Source organism: Leptodactylus fuscus, chromosome 6, assembly GCF_031893055.1.
Source record: "Leptodactylus fuscus isolate aLepFus1 chromosome 6, aLepFus1.hap2, whole genome shotgun sequence".
In the NCBI taxonomy this organism is placed as follows: Eukaryota; Metazoa; Chordata; class Amphibia; order Anura; family Leptodactylidae; genus Leptodactylus; species Leptodactylus fuscus.
Genome location: NC_134270.1, coordinates 138,376,501 through 138,398,574, shown reverse-complemented (window position 1 = coordinate 138,398,574; position 22,074 = coordinate 138,376,501). Strand labels below are relative to the sequence as shown.

The following is a 22,074-nucleotide window of genomic DNA, read 5'->3' as shown; positions in this document are numbered from 1 at the left end:
GATATACAGGAGGTCACTATATGACCCAATGGTGATCTGACAGAGGTCTGGCGGCTGCTGCAGTAATACAGATGCTAAGATGTGCCTGATGTGCCTGTACTGTAGCCATTTGGAATTGACCTAAATTTTCCTTGCCAATAATGTATTTACATGTAAAATGTTTCAAAAACTACAACAACCAATAAGTGTTTATCGTCTGTCTGTACAAACTACATGAGGGGAACATATGCAAGAGATTGTTTGCCGTGTTCTGCACATTTTTCATCCCAGTGTGACATTGTCTTTCACCATGGCCATCACTCCGCACCCTTACCCTCTTAAGCAAATCTGATGACATGTCTCCTGAGCGGAGAACGCAGAAGTCAGCATTATATGACAGTGTAGGAAGGATGTCTGTATCACTTTGTCTGGCACACAGAGGATGCAGCTATTATTTTCATTTTCAAACATCCTTTCCGTGTCACTCAGACAAATGGGAACATCCTTTTCAAAATAAAATGGGGCCTTGTACAGATAAGATGGTCTGATCTTCACATTACGTGAGCTATGCAGGACAAAGGCAGTGTAGAGAGTGATGTCATCCTTATACTAGGAGACTGTGGATTGTCAGGGGCATAACTTGAAGGGGTGCAGAATGTGCAGGACCTTTGTGGGGCCATAAACACTGACATCAGTATTGAGATTGCAGCTTTCATCTGGCCCATAAACCAAGGAGACCCACAGATTACCATAACCACACTAAGGTGGATTAAACTCCTCAGCACCCGTAACCATCACTATCAAGAATTCACTGTAGGGATGAGGTAGGGAGCCCCGGACAAAAGATTGGTCAAGGGCCCACAAGACTTTAGTTACGCCATTGTGGATTGTGATTATTTTGTAAACTGATATACATATAGTAGAGATATCTGCTTGGTAGCACTTTACTTATATACTTATATATATTATGGAAGTGGCCGGACACATGTATGGCCAAGAACTGTTCCTTTCAACTGCCCATACACTAGTACACTGTTACCAAAATAGTAATACAGGCACAAAGTGGACAATTGCTTTTATGCACAGTACACTTAAAGGAACTCTAAGCCTAGAATTGCATCTTTGCAGGTCTGTAGGATTTTCTGCAAATCCTTATGCAAATCCTGCAGATCCCTTCCATTTTGTGGCTCATGATATGGTGGGTCCTATCATGTCAGGCCTCCCATTGCTCATATAACTAGGGGGGCTGCTGCCAATGGCCATATAACTAGAGGATTGTGAGAAAGAGGGATTGGCCCCATATAAAATCATATTCCAGTATATGACAGTACATGGTCAAAAACAGAAACTAACAGCATTGGATGATATCACAGGTCATTGCTTCCCCTCCCGATACAACATATGTCTAGAAAACTCTCTGATAGACCTCAATAAGTCTGCTCCAAGCTATTGCTACCTATGGCCATGAGACTGCTGTAAAGCATATCCCTAAATGTAGTTAACAGTGCAGAGGAGAAGCTCAGGCAAGATGGCGGCCCCCATAATCATGTACAGAAAGCAGAATATAAAAATGTGAAAATAAAAACAGATGATAAAAAGTGATATTTTATTCTATCTGGTTTTAATAATAGTAAAAAAATACATTTCCATTACAAACCTGAGGGAGCTGAAATGCAGAAGTTAGATGTTAGCCTGGATATCCCTCTAAGGAAGATATTTCTGGGCTTGTCTATTTTCTTACATTGTGTTCCTTTAACCCTATAGCCCTAGTGCAGCGGGGCTTGTCAGTGTTTGGTTCTTCATTTTGCACACACCTGTATTTATATGGTTGCGAGTTCTGCCCAGCGCCATATGCTACATAAGCTAATACTTGGATACATCTGTTTTTTATTCTGGTAACTTAAAGTCTAACCAAAGGCGAAAGTGAAATTTTAGCTTTTGGTCAGAGTTTTGGAACACTACTCCCAAAATTACATTAACTGAACAGAACCATTCGGGAACCCCTTCTGAGCAGGCTACAGCTGTAGACAGTGACAGCGAAGCTTTGCCAACAAGATATGGTGGGGGGCAGCGAAATAGCACAATAGTCCACTGTATAACACAGTGACAAGTATGGGTGTGCTCAGCGTGATGGGGAAGCCTTGGAGCCCGACATTCATGTGGATGTTAATATGACATATACATATGACATGTACCATGTATAGTTCAGGTATGGACATAACAAAGAGTTCAAGGTGTTGACTTGGCATCCAGACTCTCCAAATTTCAATGTGATGGAGTATCCGTTTGGTGGGCCGGAAGAACACCTCATGGGATAAAAATAACTACTAGTGTATCATAACTATTGATGGCCTATCTTTAGGACAGGCCATCAATATTAGATCTGCTAAAGTTCGACAGCCAAAAAAGTAAATCAGTTGTCCTGGGACAGTGCGGCTCCGGTTATGTTTATAATCTGGGACACCTGCCATACAATTTGTAGTGGCAGGTTTAGGTACTACAGCGCTGTCCCATTTTGTATGGCAACTGAGCATGTAAACATTAAAGTTAAAGAGGACCTTTCATGTCCTCAGGCACATGTGGTTTTATATACTGCATCAGTGCCGTTACCGATATATCTTCACTGTCAGAAGGGCGTTCCTGACAGACTAGCTGGACTGTGAGGAACGCTCCTCCTGACAATACTGTCCATAGCGCTGCACTGTCAGAGGGGGTGTTCCTTACGCTGTGAAGAATGTCCCCCAGTTCTAGTCTATGGACAAGTACTGTCAGGAGGGGTAGGCATTCCTCAAAGCTTAGTATCATCGCTGGGTGGTAAGGAACACCCCCTCTGACAGTGCAGCGCTATGGACGGTATTGTCAGGAGGAGCGTTCCTCACAGTCCAGCTAGACTGTCAGAAATGCCCTTCTGACGGTAAACAAATCTTGGTAACGGCACCAATATCTCTTGCCCCAAGGCAGATAACGGGAAGGCCTACAGTGCAGTGAATTCATTGCACTGTCGGCTTTCTAGTGGTATATAAAACCACGTGTGCATGAGGAAATCAACTGTCCTGGAGCAGAAGATCTCCGGAGGTCTCAGCTGTTGGACCCCTTCAGAACTAATACTTATGGCCTATGCTAAGAACCTCATTAACCATATTGTCATTTGCTTATTAGGGAAGAAAGTCACATACATTATCTATACGTCAGTAGTAACCATGGAGTGTTGTAAGAGTTCAATCCAAGAAGAGCAACTCTAGTCAAGTACAGAGTCATTCCATATTAAAAGGGACCTTGTTTACAGGGTATGGGATGGATGGGGATAGGATTAGGTATGGGGTGGGATAACATGAATAAATAAAAGCCCACAACATAAATGTGGCTAATTCTAGCCTCATGGTGGTAACCCTGTGTACATACATATCTGTATAGATATATATGCAATCCTCATAGACACTATAAGCATACCAGCTGCTAAGTGCCTAATATCAAGTATACAGTATATACACGCAATCGCCATAGACGAACATTGGCATTTTTCATAGACTTGAAAAATGGATCAACCATTTTTAGAAGAAAAAATTCTATATATAGGTTTTTTTTTTAACATTGTCTCTGTAAATGGATCTGCTTGCACCATTTTCATCCGGTTTTTGCATCCTCATTTACATCCATTAAATGGACCTACAAAACCAATGGTAACAACATGACGTGAGCGGCCCCTTACTGTACTAATATTTGTATGTGCTCTTACTACTTGCTGCATCTCCAGGTGGCTGCGAAAATTCACCTCCCAGCTAAAAGTCCTTGTCTTCCCCTATCTGTAGATCTTCATGTAAAGAAGGAGTGTTGTCCTTGTTGAGCAGAGATTCTTATCAACTAAAAATGAGAAAATCCAATGTATATTGAAGTCACTTTAAGCTATTAAGCTTGGCAGTCGGAGGAATATATTTCCTCTTGTAGATAACCATGTTTATTTTTGAAAACTCTAAACTTCTCATCTGTATGTTTCCTTCCTCGCTTCATCTGCTCCTTATTTGTATAGTAAGTCCATTGCCAGGTGAATATGATTTTATTAGAGACTTGGATTTATCATTTTAAAAGACCTCTAATGCTAAACCTGGCATGTTCGGGAGGTTACACTTGGTTTGCTTTAGCCCGTTCTGGAAACTTTTCAGAAGGTGCATTAAAAAGCACAGAGAGTACAATTGTTGTATAACCAGAATATATATTTGAGGGGGCAGAGTTTTGTAGTAAACATGTATCATTTGGATGGTGGGGGGTCATAAAAACTGGTAGATTAGCTATGTTCTGCGTGGATTTTATCATATTAGTACTAGTATACCAAATACTACAGTAGTACTTGATGTGTCTATGTGACCGCAGTGGCCCAACTACAGGCCTTAGTGGTGGATGATGTGACCGCAGTGGCCCAACTACAGGCCTTAGTGGTGGATGATGTGACCACAGTGGCCCAACTACAGGCCTTAGTGGTGGATGATGTGACTGCAGTGGCCCAACTACAGGCCATAGTGGTGGATGATGTGACCACAGTGGCCCAACTACAGGCCTTAGTGGTGGATGATGTGACTGCAATGGCCCAACTACAGGCCTTAGTGGTGGATAATGTGACTGCAGTGGCACAACTACAGGCCTTAATGGTGGATGATGTGACCGCAGTGGCACAACTACAGGCCTTAGTGGTGGATGATGTGACTGCAATGGCCCAACTACAGGCCTTAGTGGTGGATGATGTGACCACAGTGGCCCAACTACAGGCCTTAGTGGTGGATGATGTGACTGCAGTGGCCCAACTACAGGCCTTAGTGGTGGATGATGTGACCACAGTGGCCCAACTACAGGCCTTAGTGGTGGATGATGTGACTGCAGTGGCCCAACTACAGGCCTTAGTGGTGGATGATGTGACTGCAGTGGCCCAACTTCAGGCCTTAGAGGTGGCTGATGTCACCAGGAGAGAAATGGACGCCGCAAGGAGGCCCAAAAGAGGTGAGAGAAGGTGCGTATGAATTTTTTTTTTTTTTTTTCACCTCCCCTGGGCCTATTATAAAAATTTACCATGGCAGCCACTTTAGTGTGTCCGAGACAAATTCCAAATTGTTTGGTTTTGTTAAAATCTGAACAATTTGGGATATTTAGGTTGAACACGGCTTGTGCCCAATTGGTTCACTTATCTCTAATTAGAATCTCTTTTTTTTTCTTCTTCAAAACATTGGGAGGATTTATGAAGAAGATTATTCTTTACACCAATCTTTTTAATCCCATGCCGCAGGAGAAATAACCTGATTTATGACTAGGTCCAGGCCTCTTCATATATGAAACACATCCTCTGGATGACCATACGCCTACACTGAAATCTATGCCAGTCTGTAGCCAGTGTAGATTTCAGGCATCATTTACTCTAGAAAACTGGTGTAAAAGGTGATAAATCTGACAAGGCCGATTGTCCTACCTATGCCATGCCACACCGTGCCCACTGTGAGAATTGTATCAAACGGCCTTTAAATGGAATATGTTATATGGGGTCCGTGTGGTTTCTTAGCTAACCGCTTTTTAATGGGTTCGGTATTCTGTTCGGGGGGTCCCCAAGCCGACTCCCCAAACGGAATACTGAACACAGATGTGAACCAGACCTTACTTCTCCTAGCATTACTGCTTCCCAGTCTTTTCAGGAAAATAATACACCTCGATGGTGTCAGAAATGAGAAATGAGACTGATACAAGTGTTTTCCCCATCAAATTCACTGGATTCCATAGCTGATTCAACCCCAGAGTCCATGGCTGATTCACCAATGGCTGGAGACAGGTCCATTCCAACAGCCCAATGAATAGGCCCATCCAGGGAACCAGGGGGGGGTGAAAAATGAAGAGGAAGAGGCGGATGTCCACCTCCAATTCTTCATCTTCTGCCTTACAGTTTCTAGAGTTACTTTATCTGTATTAGTTATCTGCTTCATTATCGTTTATCTTTATTCTCAATTATTTTGGGGCTTTGGAGTCTCAGACGATTTCCAATTTATGATTATCCTGTAACCCATTAATATGGAGGTTCGTAGTCATAAGTGAATGCTCAGACACAAGAATGTAGTTAGTGTATCATAGCAGCCATAAAACCATGGGACTGTGTGTTATAAAATGGGACGGCAGTGTCCGCTGTCATTCCCTATTGTATACTATGTGCTAATTATGTATCTAAGATAATTATTTGTATTCTGGCGCCTATTTACTTAGTCTTACAGTCAATAGGAATTGCTCTGCTTTTTCATCATCATAGTTTATTAAGACCGTATAAAATATTTGGGGTTTTTATCTGATACATCTAAAATTTTCACCTCTAAAAACTACCAATAAAAAAACTTCCAATCGGAAAAACTACCGATAGTGCTGTATAGAAGATGAGGGGCACAGACTGAATCACAGAGAAATCCATGTACTAATGCCTAACATGAGTGAGCTACTAGGAGGAAGCCCAGGGGCGCAACAAGTTATAATGGGGCCCCATTACAAGTTAAGCAGCAAGTTTAGAACTTGAAAAGTATATAATTATTTAGATTTCCTGATTACATAGTGATAATACACATAGTGATATTACAGCACAGATAATACGCACAATGATGTCACAGTACAGGGATAATACACACAGTGATGTCACAGTACAGGGAAAATACACACAGTGATGTCACAGTACAGGGATAATACACACAGTGATGTCACAGTACAGGGATAATACACACAGTGATGTCACAGTACAGGGATAATACACACAGTGATGTCACAGTACAGGGATAATACACACAGTGATGTCACAGTACAGGGATAATACACACAGTGATGTCACAGTACAGGGATAATACACACAGTGATGTCACAGTACAGGGATAATATACACAGTGATGTCACAGTACAGGGATAATAGACACAGTGATGTCACAGTACAGAGATAATACACACAGTGATGTCATAGTACAGAGATAATACACACAGTGATGTCACAGTACACGGATAATGCATACAGTGATGTCACAGTACAGGGATAATATACACAGTGATGTCACAGTACAGGGATAATAGACACAGTGATGTCACAGTACAGAGATAATACACACAGTGATGTCACAGTACACGGATAATGCATACAGTGATGTCACAGTACAGGGATAATATACACAGTGATGTCACAGTACAGGGATAATATACACAGTGATGTCACAGTACAGGGATAATACACACAGTGGTATCACAGTACAGGGATAATACACACAGTGATGTCACAGTACAGGGATATTAATCACAGTGATGTCACAGTACAGGGATATTAATCACAGTGATGTCACAGTACAGGGATAATAGACACAGTGATGTCACAGTACAGGGATAATACACACAGTGATGTCACAGTACAGGGATAATACACACAGTGATGTCACAGTACAGGGATAATACACACAGTGATGTCACAGTACAGGGATATTAATCACAGTGATGTCACAGTACAGGGATAATACACACAGTGATGTCACAGTACAGGGATAATATACACAGTGATGTCACAGTACAGGGATAATAGACACAGTGATGTCACAGTACACGGATAATGCATACAGTGATGTCACAGTACAGGGATAATATACACAGTGATGTCACAGTACAGGGATAATAGACACAGTGATGTCACAGTATAGGGATAATACACACAGTGATGTCACAGTACAGGGATAATAGACACAGTGATGTCACAGTACACGGATAATGCATACAGTGATGTCACAGTACAGGGATAATATACACAGTGATGTCACAGTACAGGGATAATATACACAGTGATGTCACAGTACAGGGATAATAGACACAGTGATGTCACAGTACAGGGATAATAGACACAGTGATGTCACAGTACAGGGATAATAGACACAGTGATGTCACAGTACAGGGATAATACACACAGTGATGTCACAGTACAGGGATAATACACACAGTGATGTCACAGTACAGGGATAATACACACAGTGATGTCACAGTACAGGGATAATATACACAGTGATGTCACAGTACAGAGATAATACACACAGTGATGTCACAGTACAGGGATAATATACACAGTGATGTCACAGTACAGAGATAATACACACAGTGATGTCACAGTACAGGGATAATATACACAGTGATGTCACAGTACAGGTATAATAGACACAGTGATGTCACAGTACACGGATAATGCATACAGTGATGTCACAGTACAGTGATAATATACACAGTGATGTCACAGTACAGGGATAATAGACACAGTGATGTCACAGTACAGGGATAATATACACAGTGATGTCACAGTATAGGGATAATACACACAGTGATGTCACAGTACAGGGATAATACACACAGTGATGTCACAGTACACGGATAATGCATACAGTGATGTCACAGTACAGGGATAATATACACAGTGATGTCACAGTGCAGGGATAATAGACACAGTGCTGTCACAGTACAGGGATAATAGACACAGTGATGTCACAGTACAGGGATAATACACACAGTGATGTCACAGTACAGGGATAATACACACAGTGATGTCACAGTACAGGGATAATACACACAGTGATGTCACAGTACAGGGATAATATACACAGTGATGTCACAGTACAGAGATAATACACACAGTGATGTCACAGTATAGGGATAATACACACAGTGATGTCACAGTACAGGGATAATACACACAGTGATGTCACAGTACACGGATAATGCATACAGTGATGTCACAGTACAGGAATAATATACACAGTGATGTCACAGTACAGGGATAATACACACAGTGATGTCACAGTACAGGGATATTAATCACAGTGATGTCACAGTACAGGGATAATACACACAGTAATGTCACAGTACAGGGATAATACACACAGTGATGTCACAGTACAGGGAGAATACACACAGTGATGTCACAGTACAGGGATATTAATCACAGTGATGTCACAGTACAGGGATAATACACACAGTGATGTCACAGTACAGGGATAATATACACAGTGATGTCACAGTACAGGGATAATGCACACAGTGATGTCACAGTACAGGGATATTAATCACAGTGATGTCACAGTACAGGGATAATACACAGTGATGTCACAGTACAGGGATAATATACACAGTGAATGTCACAGTACAGGGATAATACACACAGTGATGTCACAGTACAGGGATAATACACACAGTGATGTCACAGTACAGGGATAATACACACAGTGATGTCACAGTACAGAGATAATACACACAGTGATGTCACAGTACAGGGATAATACACACAGTGATGTCACAGTACAGGGAGAATACACACAGTGATGTCACAGTACAGGATAATACACACAGTGATGTCACAGTACAGAGATAATACACACAGTGATGTCACAGTACAGAGATAATACACACAGTGATGTCACAGTACAGGGAGAATACACACAGTGATGTCACAGTACAGGGAGAATACACACAGTGATGTCACAGTACAGGGATAATACACACAGTGATGTCACAGTACAGAGATAATACACACAGTGATGTCACAGTACAGGGATAATATACACAGTGATGTCACAGTACAGGGATAATACACACAGTGGTATCACAGTACAGGGATAATACACACAGTGATGTCACAGTACAGGGATATTAATCACAGTGATGTCACAGTACAGGGATAATACACACAGTGATGTCACAGTACACGGATAATGCATACAGTGATGTCACAGTACAGGGATAATATACACAGTGATGTCACAGTACAGGGATAATATACACAGTGATGTCACAGTACAGGGATAATACACACAGTGATGTCACAGTACAGGGATAATATACACAGTGATGTCACAGTACAGGGATAATAGACACAGTGATGTCACAGTACAGGGATAATACACACAGTGATGTCACAGTACAGGGATAATACACACAGTGATGTCACAGTACAGGGATAATACACACAGTGATGTCACAGTACAGGGATAATATACACAGTGATGTCACAGTACAGGGATAATACACACAGTGATGTCACAGTACAGAGATAATACACACAGTGATGTCACAGTACAGGGATAATACACACAGTGATGTCACAGTACAGAGATAATACACACAGTGATGTCACAGTACAGGGATAATACACACAGTGATGTCACAGTACAGGGATAATACACACAGTGATGTCACAGTACAGGGATAATACACACAGTGATGTCACAGTACAGGGATAATACACACAGTGATGTCACAGTACAGGGATAATACACACAGTGATGTCACAGTACAGGGATTATAAACATAGTGATGTCACAGTACAGGGACAATACATAAAGTAATAGCACTAACTGTACAATCTGCTATCTCTGCTCCCCTCGTAGTTATGCCCATGAGGTAGCCCCTACATGTGTGGTGACTCTGTACTGAATGTTCCCCTTCCCCCTGCTCTAAATAATGGCTGTGGCAGTGCTTAAATGGACACTAGAGTCCTCACAGGCACATGGGCTGGGGAGTGGTCAGTGCAGAGAGCCTGGGGTACTACACATCCCAGGGCTACCTCCTGGGCACTTCGGATAATGGACTGGAGACAATACAATGTGTATTTTACAATAATGCAACCTACATGACCATCACCCCAAGTATGTCTACACCACTCTCCCTGCCCTCTATATGGAGCTGACAGTGAGCCGTTTTAAGGATCAGAACTGCTGACAGACTCCCTTTAATATTGCATTACTTAGTTACTAGATAAACAGAAATAAAGTGTATTTGTGTACAGCGAAGCAACCAATCCCTAGAGCAATGGTCAGCAACCTCCGGCGCTCCAGCTGTTGCAAACAACAACTCCCAGAATGTTCACCTGCTTAGCTGTTCTAGGAACTTCCCCGGCAGTGCAGCATGCTGGGGGTTGTAGTTCCACAAAAGCTGGTGTGCACATGGTTGGTGGCTGCATCCTTAGGTGGTAACAAAATATCTGGGTGGGTTAAGACACTGGAAGCTTTTAGACTTTTTATCATGTTAAAAGATGTTCTCCAGGAATAGATAAGCAAATGCAAAATATCAGAGAACTAAATGGTCACTTATTGCCTAAAATATTCAGTCGTTGCTCTGCAGGGGGCACTGAGTCTTTGTATAGCACTAATCCTATATTGGCAGGATGCATATATAGACTTCTCTATATACCGCTGTCTATTGAGATGTATGTAAACACTCTCTGCTCTTTTCCACAGGTGCGCCTGGGGGCCATATACAAACCAATGGTTATAGACAGTACAGTATATGATATTGGGCATGTTATATCTACAGTAACTCATATTACTGTTTCCCAAGCCTTTGTTCACATTACGTTGTGTCACTGAACTATGTTACTGTAGTATATGATTTTGTGCATTCTAAAGCAAAGGGGACATGAGCAGCCTATGGCCATAAAGCCGCCCTTTGTCCCCCCGCAGGCTGCAATACAGTCTTATGGCACACTTTCATAACCGGAGAAGCCTTTCGACACATTTTATTGTCCAAATTGCTTAGAGACGCCATTCAGGTCTCTGGCTCTCTTACTAAATACAACCCATCTCCCCCTCCTCCTTTTATGTGGTCACAAGCTTTCTGAACCTCATCACATTATCACTGCGTATCAGAGGGGAACTACTTTAATGGCGCACATTAAAACAACGTGTGCCCACTTTATCCGCTGCCACCTGAGGTTTGCTCAAGGTTAAAATCTTAGTAATGTACAATAATGAGGAAATACTTGGTAAAGAAACCTTCATTGCCCTTTAAAGCCCCCGTTATACATCCAATCCAGTAAAACAAAAACATCCAATTGCTCATATATTGCACTTATATGATATTGATTAGGTGGCTCAGTTGGATGGACTGGGTGACTCGACTGGCACACCACTGTATATTTATCGCCTCTTCTACTTTGGGTAAAGGGGCATATGACATCTTGGGGCTAATGTGAGGTGGTGAACGTGTATACAGCTTCTAAGATATAGGTATTGGTTGGGTTGAGCCATTGGATTGAGCATATATTTGTCGCGAGGATGGGGATAGTTCAGGTTTGGTTGTATCACTATGAGATCAGTACTATTTGGTAACGACGAATGATCTAGAAATCATATCCATTGAAAATCGGAGTATCCTCATAGCATAGTAAAAGCATAGAGGTGTAGTAATACTATACTGTTAACTATGTGCAAAGTAGCAAACCTTCTGTAAAGCTTTGTACTATTTTTATGGCACGAATAGTTCAGTCTTGTCCTAAGCCTACATGCACACAACCATGTGTATATACAGGTCTGTAAGGAAACCACATGGATGATATCCGAGTGCCGCCTTTGCGTTCCACAGACCCATACATTTCATTAGTGAGACCGGTTTGCAAATCAGATCCCCCACATACACACACGGACCCATGTTAATTCACAACCGTGTATATGGGGACATACAAAAAGATTGGGTCAGTTTGCTGGAACGACACACAATCATTGGGGCTTAAGAATAACATACACTTGGAGGATCCTTATACCTGTCACAGCGCCATTATAAATAGAAGCCTAATACAAATCTGTATATTGGATACATAAGGACTTTGTGATATCCCATGTAGTATACTGTGAGCTTACTATGTACATAATGATGAGTATTAGTAACATACTACATCGGAGGTAACTCACAAAGACTTATTGTCAATGTATATCTTAGAAGAAAGTTGGAGTGTTTGGTTTTCTTAAAGCTGACACATCAGACTGACTTATTTTAGTAGCATCTGTTAATCTTATGTCCATGACCACTATAGAAATCACAGATGAGACTTTAATAAGTTTTTACCAAATTTATCTGGATTTAGCAGAGTCTGCAGATCAGTACCTTACGTGAATGGTCAGCTCAAGAGAAACAATCTATCAATCACTGTCTGACATGTAAATTTAGGTCTTTGATCAGATATAGACTAGCACCTATGATAATGAATTGGGAAGACAATGAGCAGGTCTCCATAAAATCTAATATACTACAACACAAAACTCCTCTAACTATTGAGCCACAATACAAAAAGGCTACAAGAACAAGATGGGACCATGGATATGTCAGGCACTAATCCATGCACAAGTTCAAACAAACAAGAAAACATGGTCTGTATACAAGTGTAATAAGAAGCAGCTCTGTGATTCTTCAGCTTGAGATCACAAGAAAGCATGCCACTTCTTACAAGAAAAATCCCCCGGAGCAAGAATAACACTTTCCAATAGTTCAACACTTTTTTTTTCTGTCAAACATGGTGCTTACCTCTTCCAGCAGCAGAAGGGTTAACCAGGGGACAGTAACGCTGCCGAGAGCCTTGTTGAGAAAGCTTCAAAGTGCTTCAAGTATTACAATGGAAGAAAGCTGCAACATGCGTGTAAGACAATGCATAACAATGCTAAGATGCTTTGCTAAAGTTGCTCTCCTAGATGATTTTCTCTAGGATCCAACTTCCAAGGAAATGAGATCAAGGAACGCAATAAAAAAGTTACACTAAACAGATGTGCTGACAAATCTATGTCTAAATGAAAGAGGAGACATAGCAGGACAAACAAGCTTACCCCAAGTGAACAGACACAGCGCGCTTGTGAGCATGCACAGAATCGTACTCTCCATCCTCTCTCTGAGCTTATTAAAACAGCACAAGCAGCTGAGAGGGAATTAAGCGAGAACAGGATTTCAGGAAGCGGAGCCTTTTCCTGCACAAATACAGAATTCGTGTAAATAATGAGATTACTCAGCACTGCCTTAGAAACAGACCTCCCACCGGGAGACCCGTCACTGAACATATATGACGTGACGTGCAAAAAAAGGGGCTTTCTGCACCAGAAGTTTAGAACAGTTCAGCCTAACCTTGTCAGTGACTGCGGTGGCTTCGCCTCAGCATCTGTCTTAAATAGAAAGGAGCAAAGAGGCCGATTTATCAAAGTCTTCTGCCTGAGCCAAACCAGTACAAACACATTTATCTAATCATCTATTTCCTAAACAAGGCTGGGGATGGTTTCTATCATTTCACGTAGGACATACATTGGGTGAAATAAAGCATCATGGGATTCCGGTTGCATGGTCATTGTCTTAGTAACGTCTCGGATGGGCCAGACGTTGGAGGTACGTGTTCTGTACAAAGTCCGGCTGGGGAGTCTAAGTTCATGGCCAACGTGTGACCAACTACTTGACCACCATTAACATATAAATGACCAAAATTATAGACCTGGGGGTGAAAGTCAGTCCATAATGGTAATGAAGTGTTGAGTGTTTAATAAAATTTCTTGGCTAAGATGGATCATTCCAAGGTATATAATTCTAAAATTCCCAATCCCAGCCTCAAACTATGGAGGGTCCAGTCAGACCTTTAGACTCATTACTCAGAGACTCTTGGGGTATTTCTGTGGTTCTTCTAGTCACTCATTTGACTATGGAGGTCTAGGAAGAAAATATATCTTAAAATATGGTCCTATTTCTCTATCAACTCATGGAAGATAAGCAAAAGTTGGCGATGATAAGGAGCCTAAAGTATCTAAAAATTTTGGTAACTGGTTCCAGACTTTTTCTGTGTAAGTGATAAAAATAGAAGTGAGTCCAATATTCTTATGTACATTGCCAACATATACTCTGTGTACCAGCTACATGGGGTTACCGTGCAGTGGCTGAACAAAGAAGATTTTTTCCATTATTATGGTCAGGTAAAGACACAGATGCTTGGATCTAGGTAATGACATCTCAGCTTAGTCTAGATTCGCATCTGAGTAGAAGACTCCACCGCAGATTCCATCTAAAATCGGTGGAGAGAAAAGTCCTGGTTAACCATGACCCCATATGGACCTGAATAACGGAGAGCCAAACACTAGTGTGAACCTACCGGTACTTCTATACTCATCTACCTCACCTACAGTGAATTCTTGATAGTGATGGTTACAGGAGCTAAGGAGTTTAATCCACCTTAGTTTGGTTAGGGTAATCTGAGGGTCTCCTTGAGTTATGGGTCAGATAGAAGCTACAATCTCAATACTGATGCCATTTCTTATGGGTCTCCTAAGGTTCCTGGACTCCGACGTGACTGCATCCTCTGTACCCCCTCAAGTTACAACATTGTCTACACTTTTTCCTCCTCCTGCCACTCTTGGAACTTCTTAGTCTTGAAGAAACAAAAGTACTGAGCATTCTGACTTTTTAACAAGGGTTAAAGTAGAATCTTTACCTAATGCAATTTCAAATACGAGTCTTCTATTTGCAGCGTTCTCACTCCAAGTTAGTTTGTTATGAAAACAGGAAAACTTAGTGTTGTGCCCGCAAGGCTGAGGGTGCTGGAGATGTAACTGTAAGACACTGACCTGGATTGGTGACGGCTGAGTGCAAGTCCTGGAACGTGGGCGGGAGCAGGTTGGGAAACTTGCCCTATAAGAACCCCTGACTGAACCTGCCTAACGTCAGAGTAACGTCCTTACAAGGGCGCCCCTCACAGGAACCTAAATAGATTCCCTATAATAACCCTACAGTGGGCTGAGATGTAAAATGAAACAGGGAATAACTAGTAGCGGCAGGTAACAGAGAACAATAGCTGTATAGAGTTCAAGCTAGACCAGTAGTAGGTATAGGTAAGAAGTAGAATGCTGAAATAAACCAGAAGACGAAGCAGGCAAGGAACAGGAAGGGAAAACAAAGATTAAGAGTTTGTAGCAAGTGTACCAGAATACAGAACCTGGAAATACCAAAGTATATAGAACCTATAGCAGGCAAATGAAGATGGGTGAGTGGAGTTAAAATAGGAACTGGGAAACAACCCCACCCATCACAGATGGGAATGACTGGCCAGACACCCTGCCAGTCAAGCCGACACCAAGGAGGCAACTTAACCCCTTAGTGTACTAAACACGGCCAGAGGAATCACTGACACGCCTCCGGGGCATGCGCCGCCTGGCAGGGAAGCCATGGCGTCCGCGAATCCTGACAGTACCCCCACCTTGAGGAGGGACCTCCGGACCCTCACCCGGACCTCCCGGCTTGGTGGGATAGGAGTGATGAAATTCTTCCACCAATCTGGGAGCGTGAAGATCTCTGGCAGTAACCCAAACTCGTTCCTCTGGGCCATATCCTTTCCAATGTACAAGATATTGGAGAGAATTCTGCACTTTGCGAGAATCAATAATTCGCTCCACCTCAAACTCCAACTCTCCTTGAACGATCACTGGTTGAGGTGGAGAACGAGCAACTACAGCGGGAATATACTTCTTTAATAAGGATTTATGAAAAACCGGATGAATACGGAGAGAACTAGGGAGTAACAACCTAAATGACACGGGATTGATTATTTCAGTGATGGGATATGGACCAATGAATCGTGGGGCGAACTTTGCTGATGGTACACGAAGGCGGAGGTTTTTAGTTGATAGCCACACTTTATCACCAACAGCATAATCTGGTCCGGGGCGGCGCTTTTTGTTGGCATATTTTACCTGTTTGAGTTGGGATTCCTTTAGAGTTTCTAAACTCGCCCCCCAAATCGTGTGCAAAATATTAGCAATGTCTTTCGCTGAAGAGAAGGTTGATTCATTACCAGTTCCAGAGGAGTATCTGGGGTGAAAACCGTAATTACAGTAGAAGGGGGACAGTCGTGTCGAAGCACTAACATGATTATTGAGAGCGAACTCAGCCATAGGCAAATAACCACTCCACTTTTCTTGACACTCAGAGACAAAGCACCTAAGATACTGTTCTAGTGATTGATTAAGTCTCTCAGTCTGCCCATTAGTTTCTGGGTGAAAAGCTGAGGAAAAGGACAGCGAGATACCCAACTTGTGGCAGAATGCTTTCCAGAATTGCGACACGAACTGTACCCCTCTGTCTGACACTATGTTTGAGGGAATACCATGAAGACGTAAGACATGGCAGATAAACAACCCTGCAAGATATTTAGCTGTGGGTAATTTCTTTAACGCTATAAGATGACACATTTTAGTAAAACGATCCACCACCACCCAGATTACGGACTTTCCCTTGGAGAGGGGAAGGTCTGTGACAAAATCCATTGATAAATGGGACCAAGGTCTGCTGGGTAAAGGGAGTGGATGCAATAGTCCTGCTGGGAGCTGTCGGGGAACCTTTGCCCTAGCACAGGTTTCACAGGCTTGTACAAACCCCTTGACATCACGTTGCCAGGACGGCCACCAATAGGTGCGAGACAACAAATAACCAGTGCCGGCAATGCCCGGGTGACCAGCTAGTACCGAGGAGTGGACCTCCTCCAGAACTTTCAAGCGAAGGTGACCCGGGACAAAGAGCTTACCGGGTGGCAAGGCATCAGGGGCGGAGCCCTGTGCATCCGCAAGAGCAGACATCAGATCTGGAGTCAGGGTTGCGACAACTACCCCAGGAGAGAGGACATTTTCAGGTTCTTCATTTGGGATTCTACAAATTCCAAAACTCCTGGATAAGGCATCGGCCTTAATATTTTTAGACCCTGGACGATAGGTAACTATAAAATTAAATCTGGTGAAGAACAGCGCCCACCGCGCCTGACGGGGATTCAACCTCTTGGCGTTATCTAAGTATAACAGGTTTTTATGGTCAGTTAACACTGTAATTCTATGTTTGGCACCCTCCAGAAAATGTCTCCACTCTTCGAAGGCCCATTTTATAGCCAGCAACTCCCTGTTACCTATATCGTAATTGGCTTCTGCAGTGGAGAATTTTCTGGAGAAAAATGCAATGGGTTGAAGATTAGTGAATGGATCTACCCCCTGAGACAGGACAGCGCCAACCCCCGTCTCGGAGGCATCAACCTCCACCACAAAAGGACGAGTGGGGTCAGGGTGGACCAGGACTGGAGCAGTGGTGAAACATTTCTTTAAAGTCTCAAATGATAATTTGGCCTCAGATGTCCAGGTGGTAGGATCAGCCCCCTTTTTTGTCAAGTCAGTAAGAGGTTTGGCAATAGTAGAAAAATTTTTAATGAATTTTCGATAATAATTTGCGAAACCCAGAAAACGTTGGATCTCTTTCAATGTTGTCGGTTTTACCCAGTGAATCACGGCGGATACTTTCTGTGGATCCATACCTATTGAACCGGGGGTGAGTATGTATCCCAGAAACCCTACCTCCTGGACTCCAAACTGACATTTGGAAATCTTGGCGCAAAGTTGATTCTGGCGCAACCTTAAGAGGACCTCTCTCACATGCTGCTGATGGGACTCCCAATCTGGGGAGAATATGAGAATATCATCCAAATAAATGACTAGAAAACGGCCCAATAGATCCCTGAAAATATCATTTACGAAACGTGGAAGACGGCTGGGGCATTACATAAACCAAAGGGCATGACTAGATACTCAAAGTGGCCCTCCGGCGTATTGAAAGCCGTCTTCCACTCATCTCCCTCTTTAATCCGGATTAGGTTGTAGGCTCCCCGGAGATCGATTTTAGAGAACCACCGGGCGCCGACCACCTGATTGAAAAGATCCGGTATCAGAGGAAGAGGATGCTGATCCTTAACCGTTATTTTATTGAGCTCCCTATAATCAATACACGGGCGGAGACCTCCATCTTTCTTTTCAACAAAGAAAAAACCAGCACCAACAGGGGAAACGGATGGCCGAATGTGTCCTTTCACCAAACTTTCCTTAACATATTGGCGCATAGACTCTCGCTCAGGGGCTGACAAGTTAAAAATGCGACCTTTAGGAAGCTTGGCTCCAGGAACGAGTTCTATGGCACAATCGTAAGGCCGTTGTGGAGGTAAAATTTCCACAGCGGCCTCGTCAAAGACGTCTTTGAAATCACAAATAAAGTCAGGGAGCTCAGGGTTACAATTAACTGAACATAAAGGAGACTGAACGGTATTTAAATGAGAAGTACATGAATTCCCCCATTTCACCAACTCAGCAGTTTCCCAATCAAATACAGGATTGTGGAGGCGGAGCCAAGGCAAGCCGAGAATAATATCAACAGTTAATTTCTCAATAACAAAAAATGAAATTTTTTCAGAATGCAGACACCCAACTTTTAACATGACCTCTGCAGTGCGAAATTTTATCCTTCCCTCAGACAGGGGAGTAAAATCTGCACCAGAAACCGAAAAGGGGGCACACAATGGAATTAACGGTAGCCCCAAGGCTTGTGCCACGGCCACATGGATAAAACTCATTGCAGCTCCTGAATCCACCATTGCCTGACAGGCAAAAGTTTTGGGCCCAAAAAACAGAGTCACTGGTAGCAATAATTTATCTGAATAGTTAGGAGGTACCTGTACGCCTGAGTGACCCTCCCGGAGATCACTCAGGCGCTGGAGTTTTCCTGTGGCGGTCTTGGTCTGGATGGGCAATCTCTCAAAAAATGTCCGGGTTTACCGCAATACAAGCATAAGGTGTTCTCCAAGCGATGCTTCCTTCTAGCAGCAGCTGTGGAGCCCAATATCATGGGTTCCTCTCTAGAGGTCTGAGAGGGAAATGGTGAAGGGGGCTGGGAAGGAATGGCGTTAGCGGTGACAGAAGAAGATTTAGAAGATAGGCCTGACCTAACCTGCAAGGTGGAACCTGCTTGCCTTTCTCTGCGTCTTTCCCTAAGCCTCCTGTCAATGGTCACGGCCAATGTCATAAAGTCGCCCAGGGACTCAGGAACGGGATGGCTTACCATGGCGTCTTTTATCATGTCAGATAATCCTTGTCGGAAAAGGGTCTTAAGGGGTCCGTCAGACCATCCGGTCTGCGAGCACCACTGGCGGAATTCAGAGCAATATTCTTCAGCTGTGCGGCGACCTTGCTGAATAGACAACAAATGGGTTTCTGCCAAAGCTGCACGGTTGGGGTCATCATAAACCTGGCCAAGTGACAGAAAAAATTTGTCTAAGGAATTCCATTCAGCGGCCCCTGAAGGAAGGGCTAGAGCCCAATCCTGAGGAGCCCCTTGAAGGAGTGATACCACAATCGCTACTTTCTCTGCTTCAGAGGGGAAATAATTAAAACGAAAATAGAGGCGACATGATTCCCGGAAAGTCCGGAACCTGTCAGGTTTACCATCAAAGCGATCTGGTAGGAGCATTTTAGAACTAGGCCGGACACTGTGTACAGGGAAGACAGGTGGAGATACTGGTGGGCTCCCAACGTCTGAAACTGAAGTTGTCAATGCGTCCAGACGTTGTGAGACTTGAGTTATTAACCCAGCCATTCCCTGCACATGATTTGACAGCTCATCCAGGCGATCAGTGACTGAGAGCTCGGTACTCATTCTGAACCGCCGGGAGTGCTGTCTGGGATAGGGGCCTGCTATAATGTAAGACACTGACCTGGATTGGTGACGGCTGAGTGCAAGTCCTGGAACGTGGGTGGGAGCAGGTTGGGAAACTTGCCCTATAAGAACCCCTGACTGAACCTGCCTAACGTCAGAGTAACGTCCTTACAAGGGCGCCCCTCACAGGAACCTAAATAGATTCCCTATAATAACCCTACAGTGGGCTGAGATGTAAAATGAAACAGGGAATAACTAGTAGCGGCAGGTAACAGAGAACAATAGCTGTATAGAGTTCAAGCTAGACCAGTAGTAGGTATAGGTAAGAAGTAGAATGCTGAAATAAACCAGAAGATGAAGCAGGCAAGGAACAGGAAGGGAAAACAAAGATTAAGAGTTTGTAGCAAGTGTACCAGAATACAGAACCTGGAAATACCAAAGTATATAGAACCTATAGCAGGCAAATGAAGATGGGTGAGTGGAGTTAAAATAGGAACTGGGAAACAACCCCACCCATCACAGATGGGAATGACTGGCCAGACACCCTGCCAGTCAAGCCGACACCAAGGAGGCAACTTAACCCCTTAGTGTACTAAACACGGCCAGAGGAATCACTGACACGCCTCCGGGGCATGCGCCGCCTGGCAGGGAAGCCATGGCGTCCGCGAATCCTGACAGTAACATTGGCTAAATCCAGCATCCTGAGATAGTAGCTGAGGTTCTCAACAATGGACTTTCTGACTGCTTTTATAATCCACAAATGAATAACACGTGTTTTTACAAGTAATCTCTAATTGATCGAGGATTTGTAGGACTTGTTCCGGATAATTTTGATGGCAACGTTCATGTTTGGGTCTTAGAACAGTCTCTTCTTCCAACATATTTCCCCTATGGTAGAGGAGCCTAAAAGAGAAAGAGGTTATTATTGTCTTACATAACTCAACAGGCCCTTGTTATTTCTGATCAAGGCGCTTCATGGCAAAGATGTTCAGTTCCTATCCGAATTAGGTTCTTAAATTTCAGATCTTATTTTTAACTTTTATTCAAATCTCATCACAATAAAAATGATCTCAATAGAAATGTTATAAATATAATATATATTAGCATCTATCTTTTATGGCATATCTTGTTGGTATTCCATAAATGTCTTTTGTGGGGAACCCCTTTAAGGCCAGGGCCCCGCGTTGCACACGCCAAAAAGTAAAAGTGCTTATTTGAGTAGCTTTTCCACCATTTCCTGATCTTCTTGAAGTTTTTTAATACTAGTTCTGTTTAGATCTTTTACCCATTATCTATTACCCATTATTTTGTTGTTGGTTATTCTATTATTTGTGATGTCTGTCGGTTTTCTTCTTTTTGGACTTTGAAATTGAGACCATTGACGTGATCTTTTGCCTTGTTGTCGATAAGTTGGCTCAGTTATTGTCTCTGGTAGACTCCTTCTTGGTAGTACAGAAATGACTTTACAGATGTTACAGATCCTTTAAGGTTCATTGAATCTTGGTTTATTGGGTTTTTTTTTTAATTGTCACCATCTAAGGAAGATGTCACTGACTGCAGAGCCAGGTTTAGCTCCTCTTTATACGATGCCCCGGTGTTGGCCCAGCAGCTGCCCCCATGTGTCTTACTGAGGAGGATACCCCTTTTATGCTTGTTATGAGTTGGTTTGCCCATCTCTAATAATACGCTAATGGTTTTAATGATTGAATTTTATAAAATTGAATTTTATAAAAAAAATTATGATTGATTTTTATAAAATAAAAGTTGTGCCCATCCAACGGCAGACTCCATGACGTAGTGTGTGTTATTTATAATAGGGGAGGGGGA

General features: G+C 42.8%; 2 protein-coding genes across 2 annotated transcripts in view; both read right to left on the bottom strand.

The window, feature by feature from the left end:
• The window catches only part of RAMP2 (receptor activity modifying protein 2), a 42,360-nt gene extending 28,706 nt beyond the window's left edge, over positions 1-13,654 (bottom strand). Inside the window, exon 1 of the mRNA XM_075277416.1 lies at positions 13,590-13,654. Coding sequence (XP_075133517.1) covers positions 13,590-13,644 — 55 coding nt within the window. The 5' untranslated portion in view covers positions 13,645-13,654. The remainder of the gene's footprint in view (positions 1-13,589) is intronic.
• The window catches only part of TUBG1 (tubulin gamma 1), a 549,244-nt gene that overhangs the window by 117,793 nt on the left and 409,377 nt on the right, over positions 1-22,074 (bottom strand). The gene's annotated exons all lie outside the window — the stretch shown is intronic.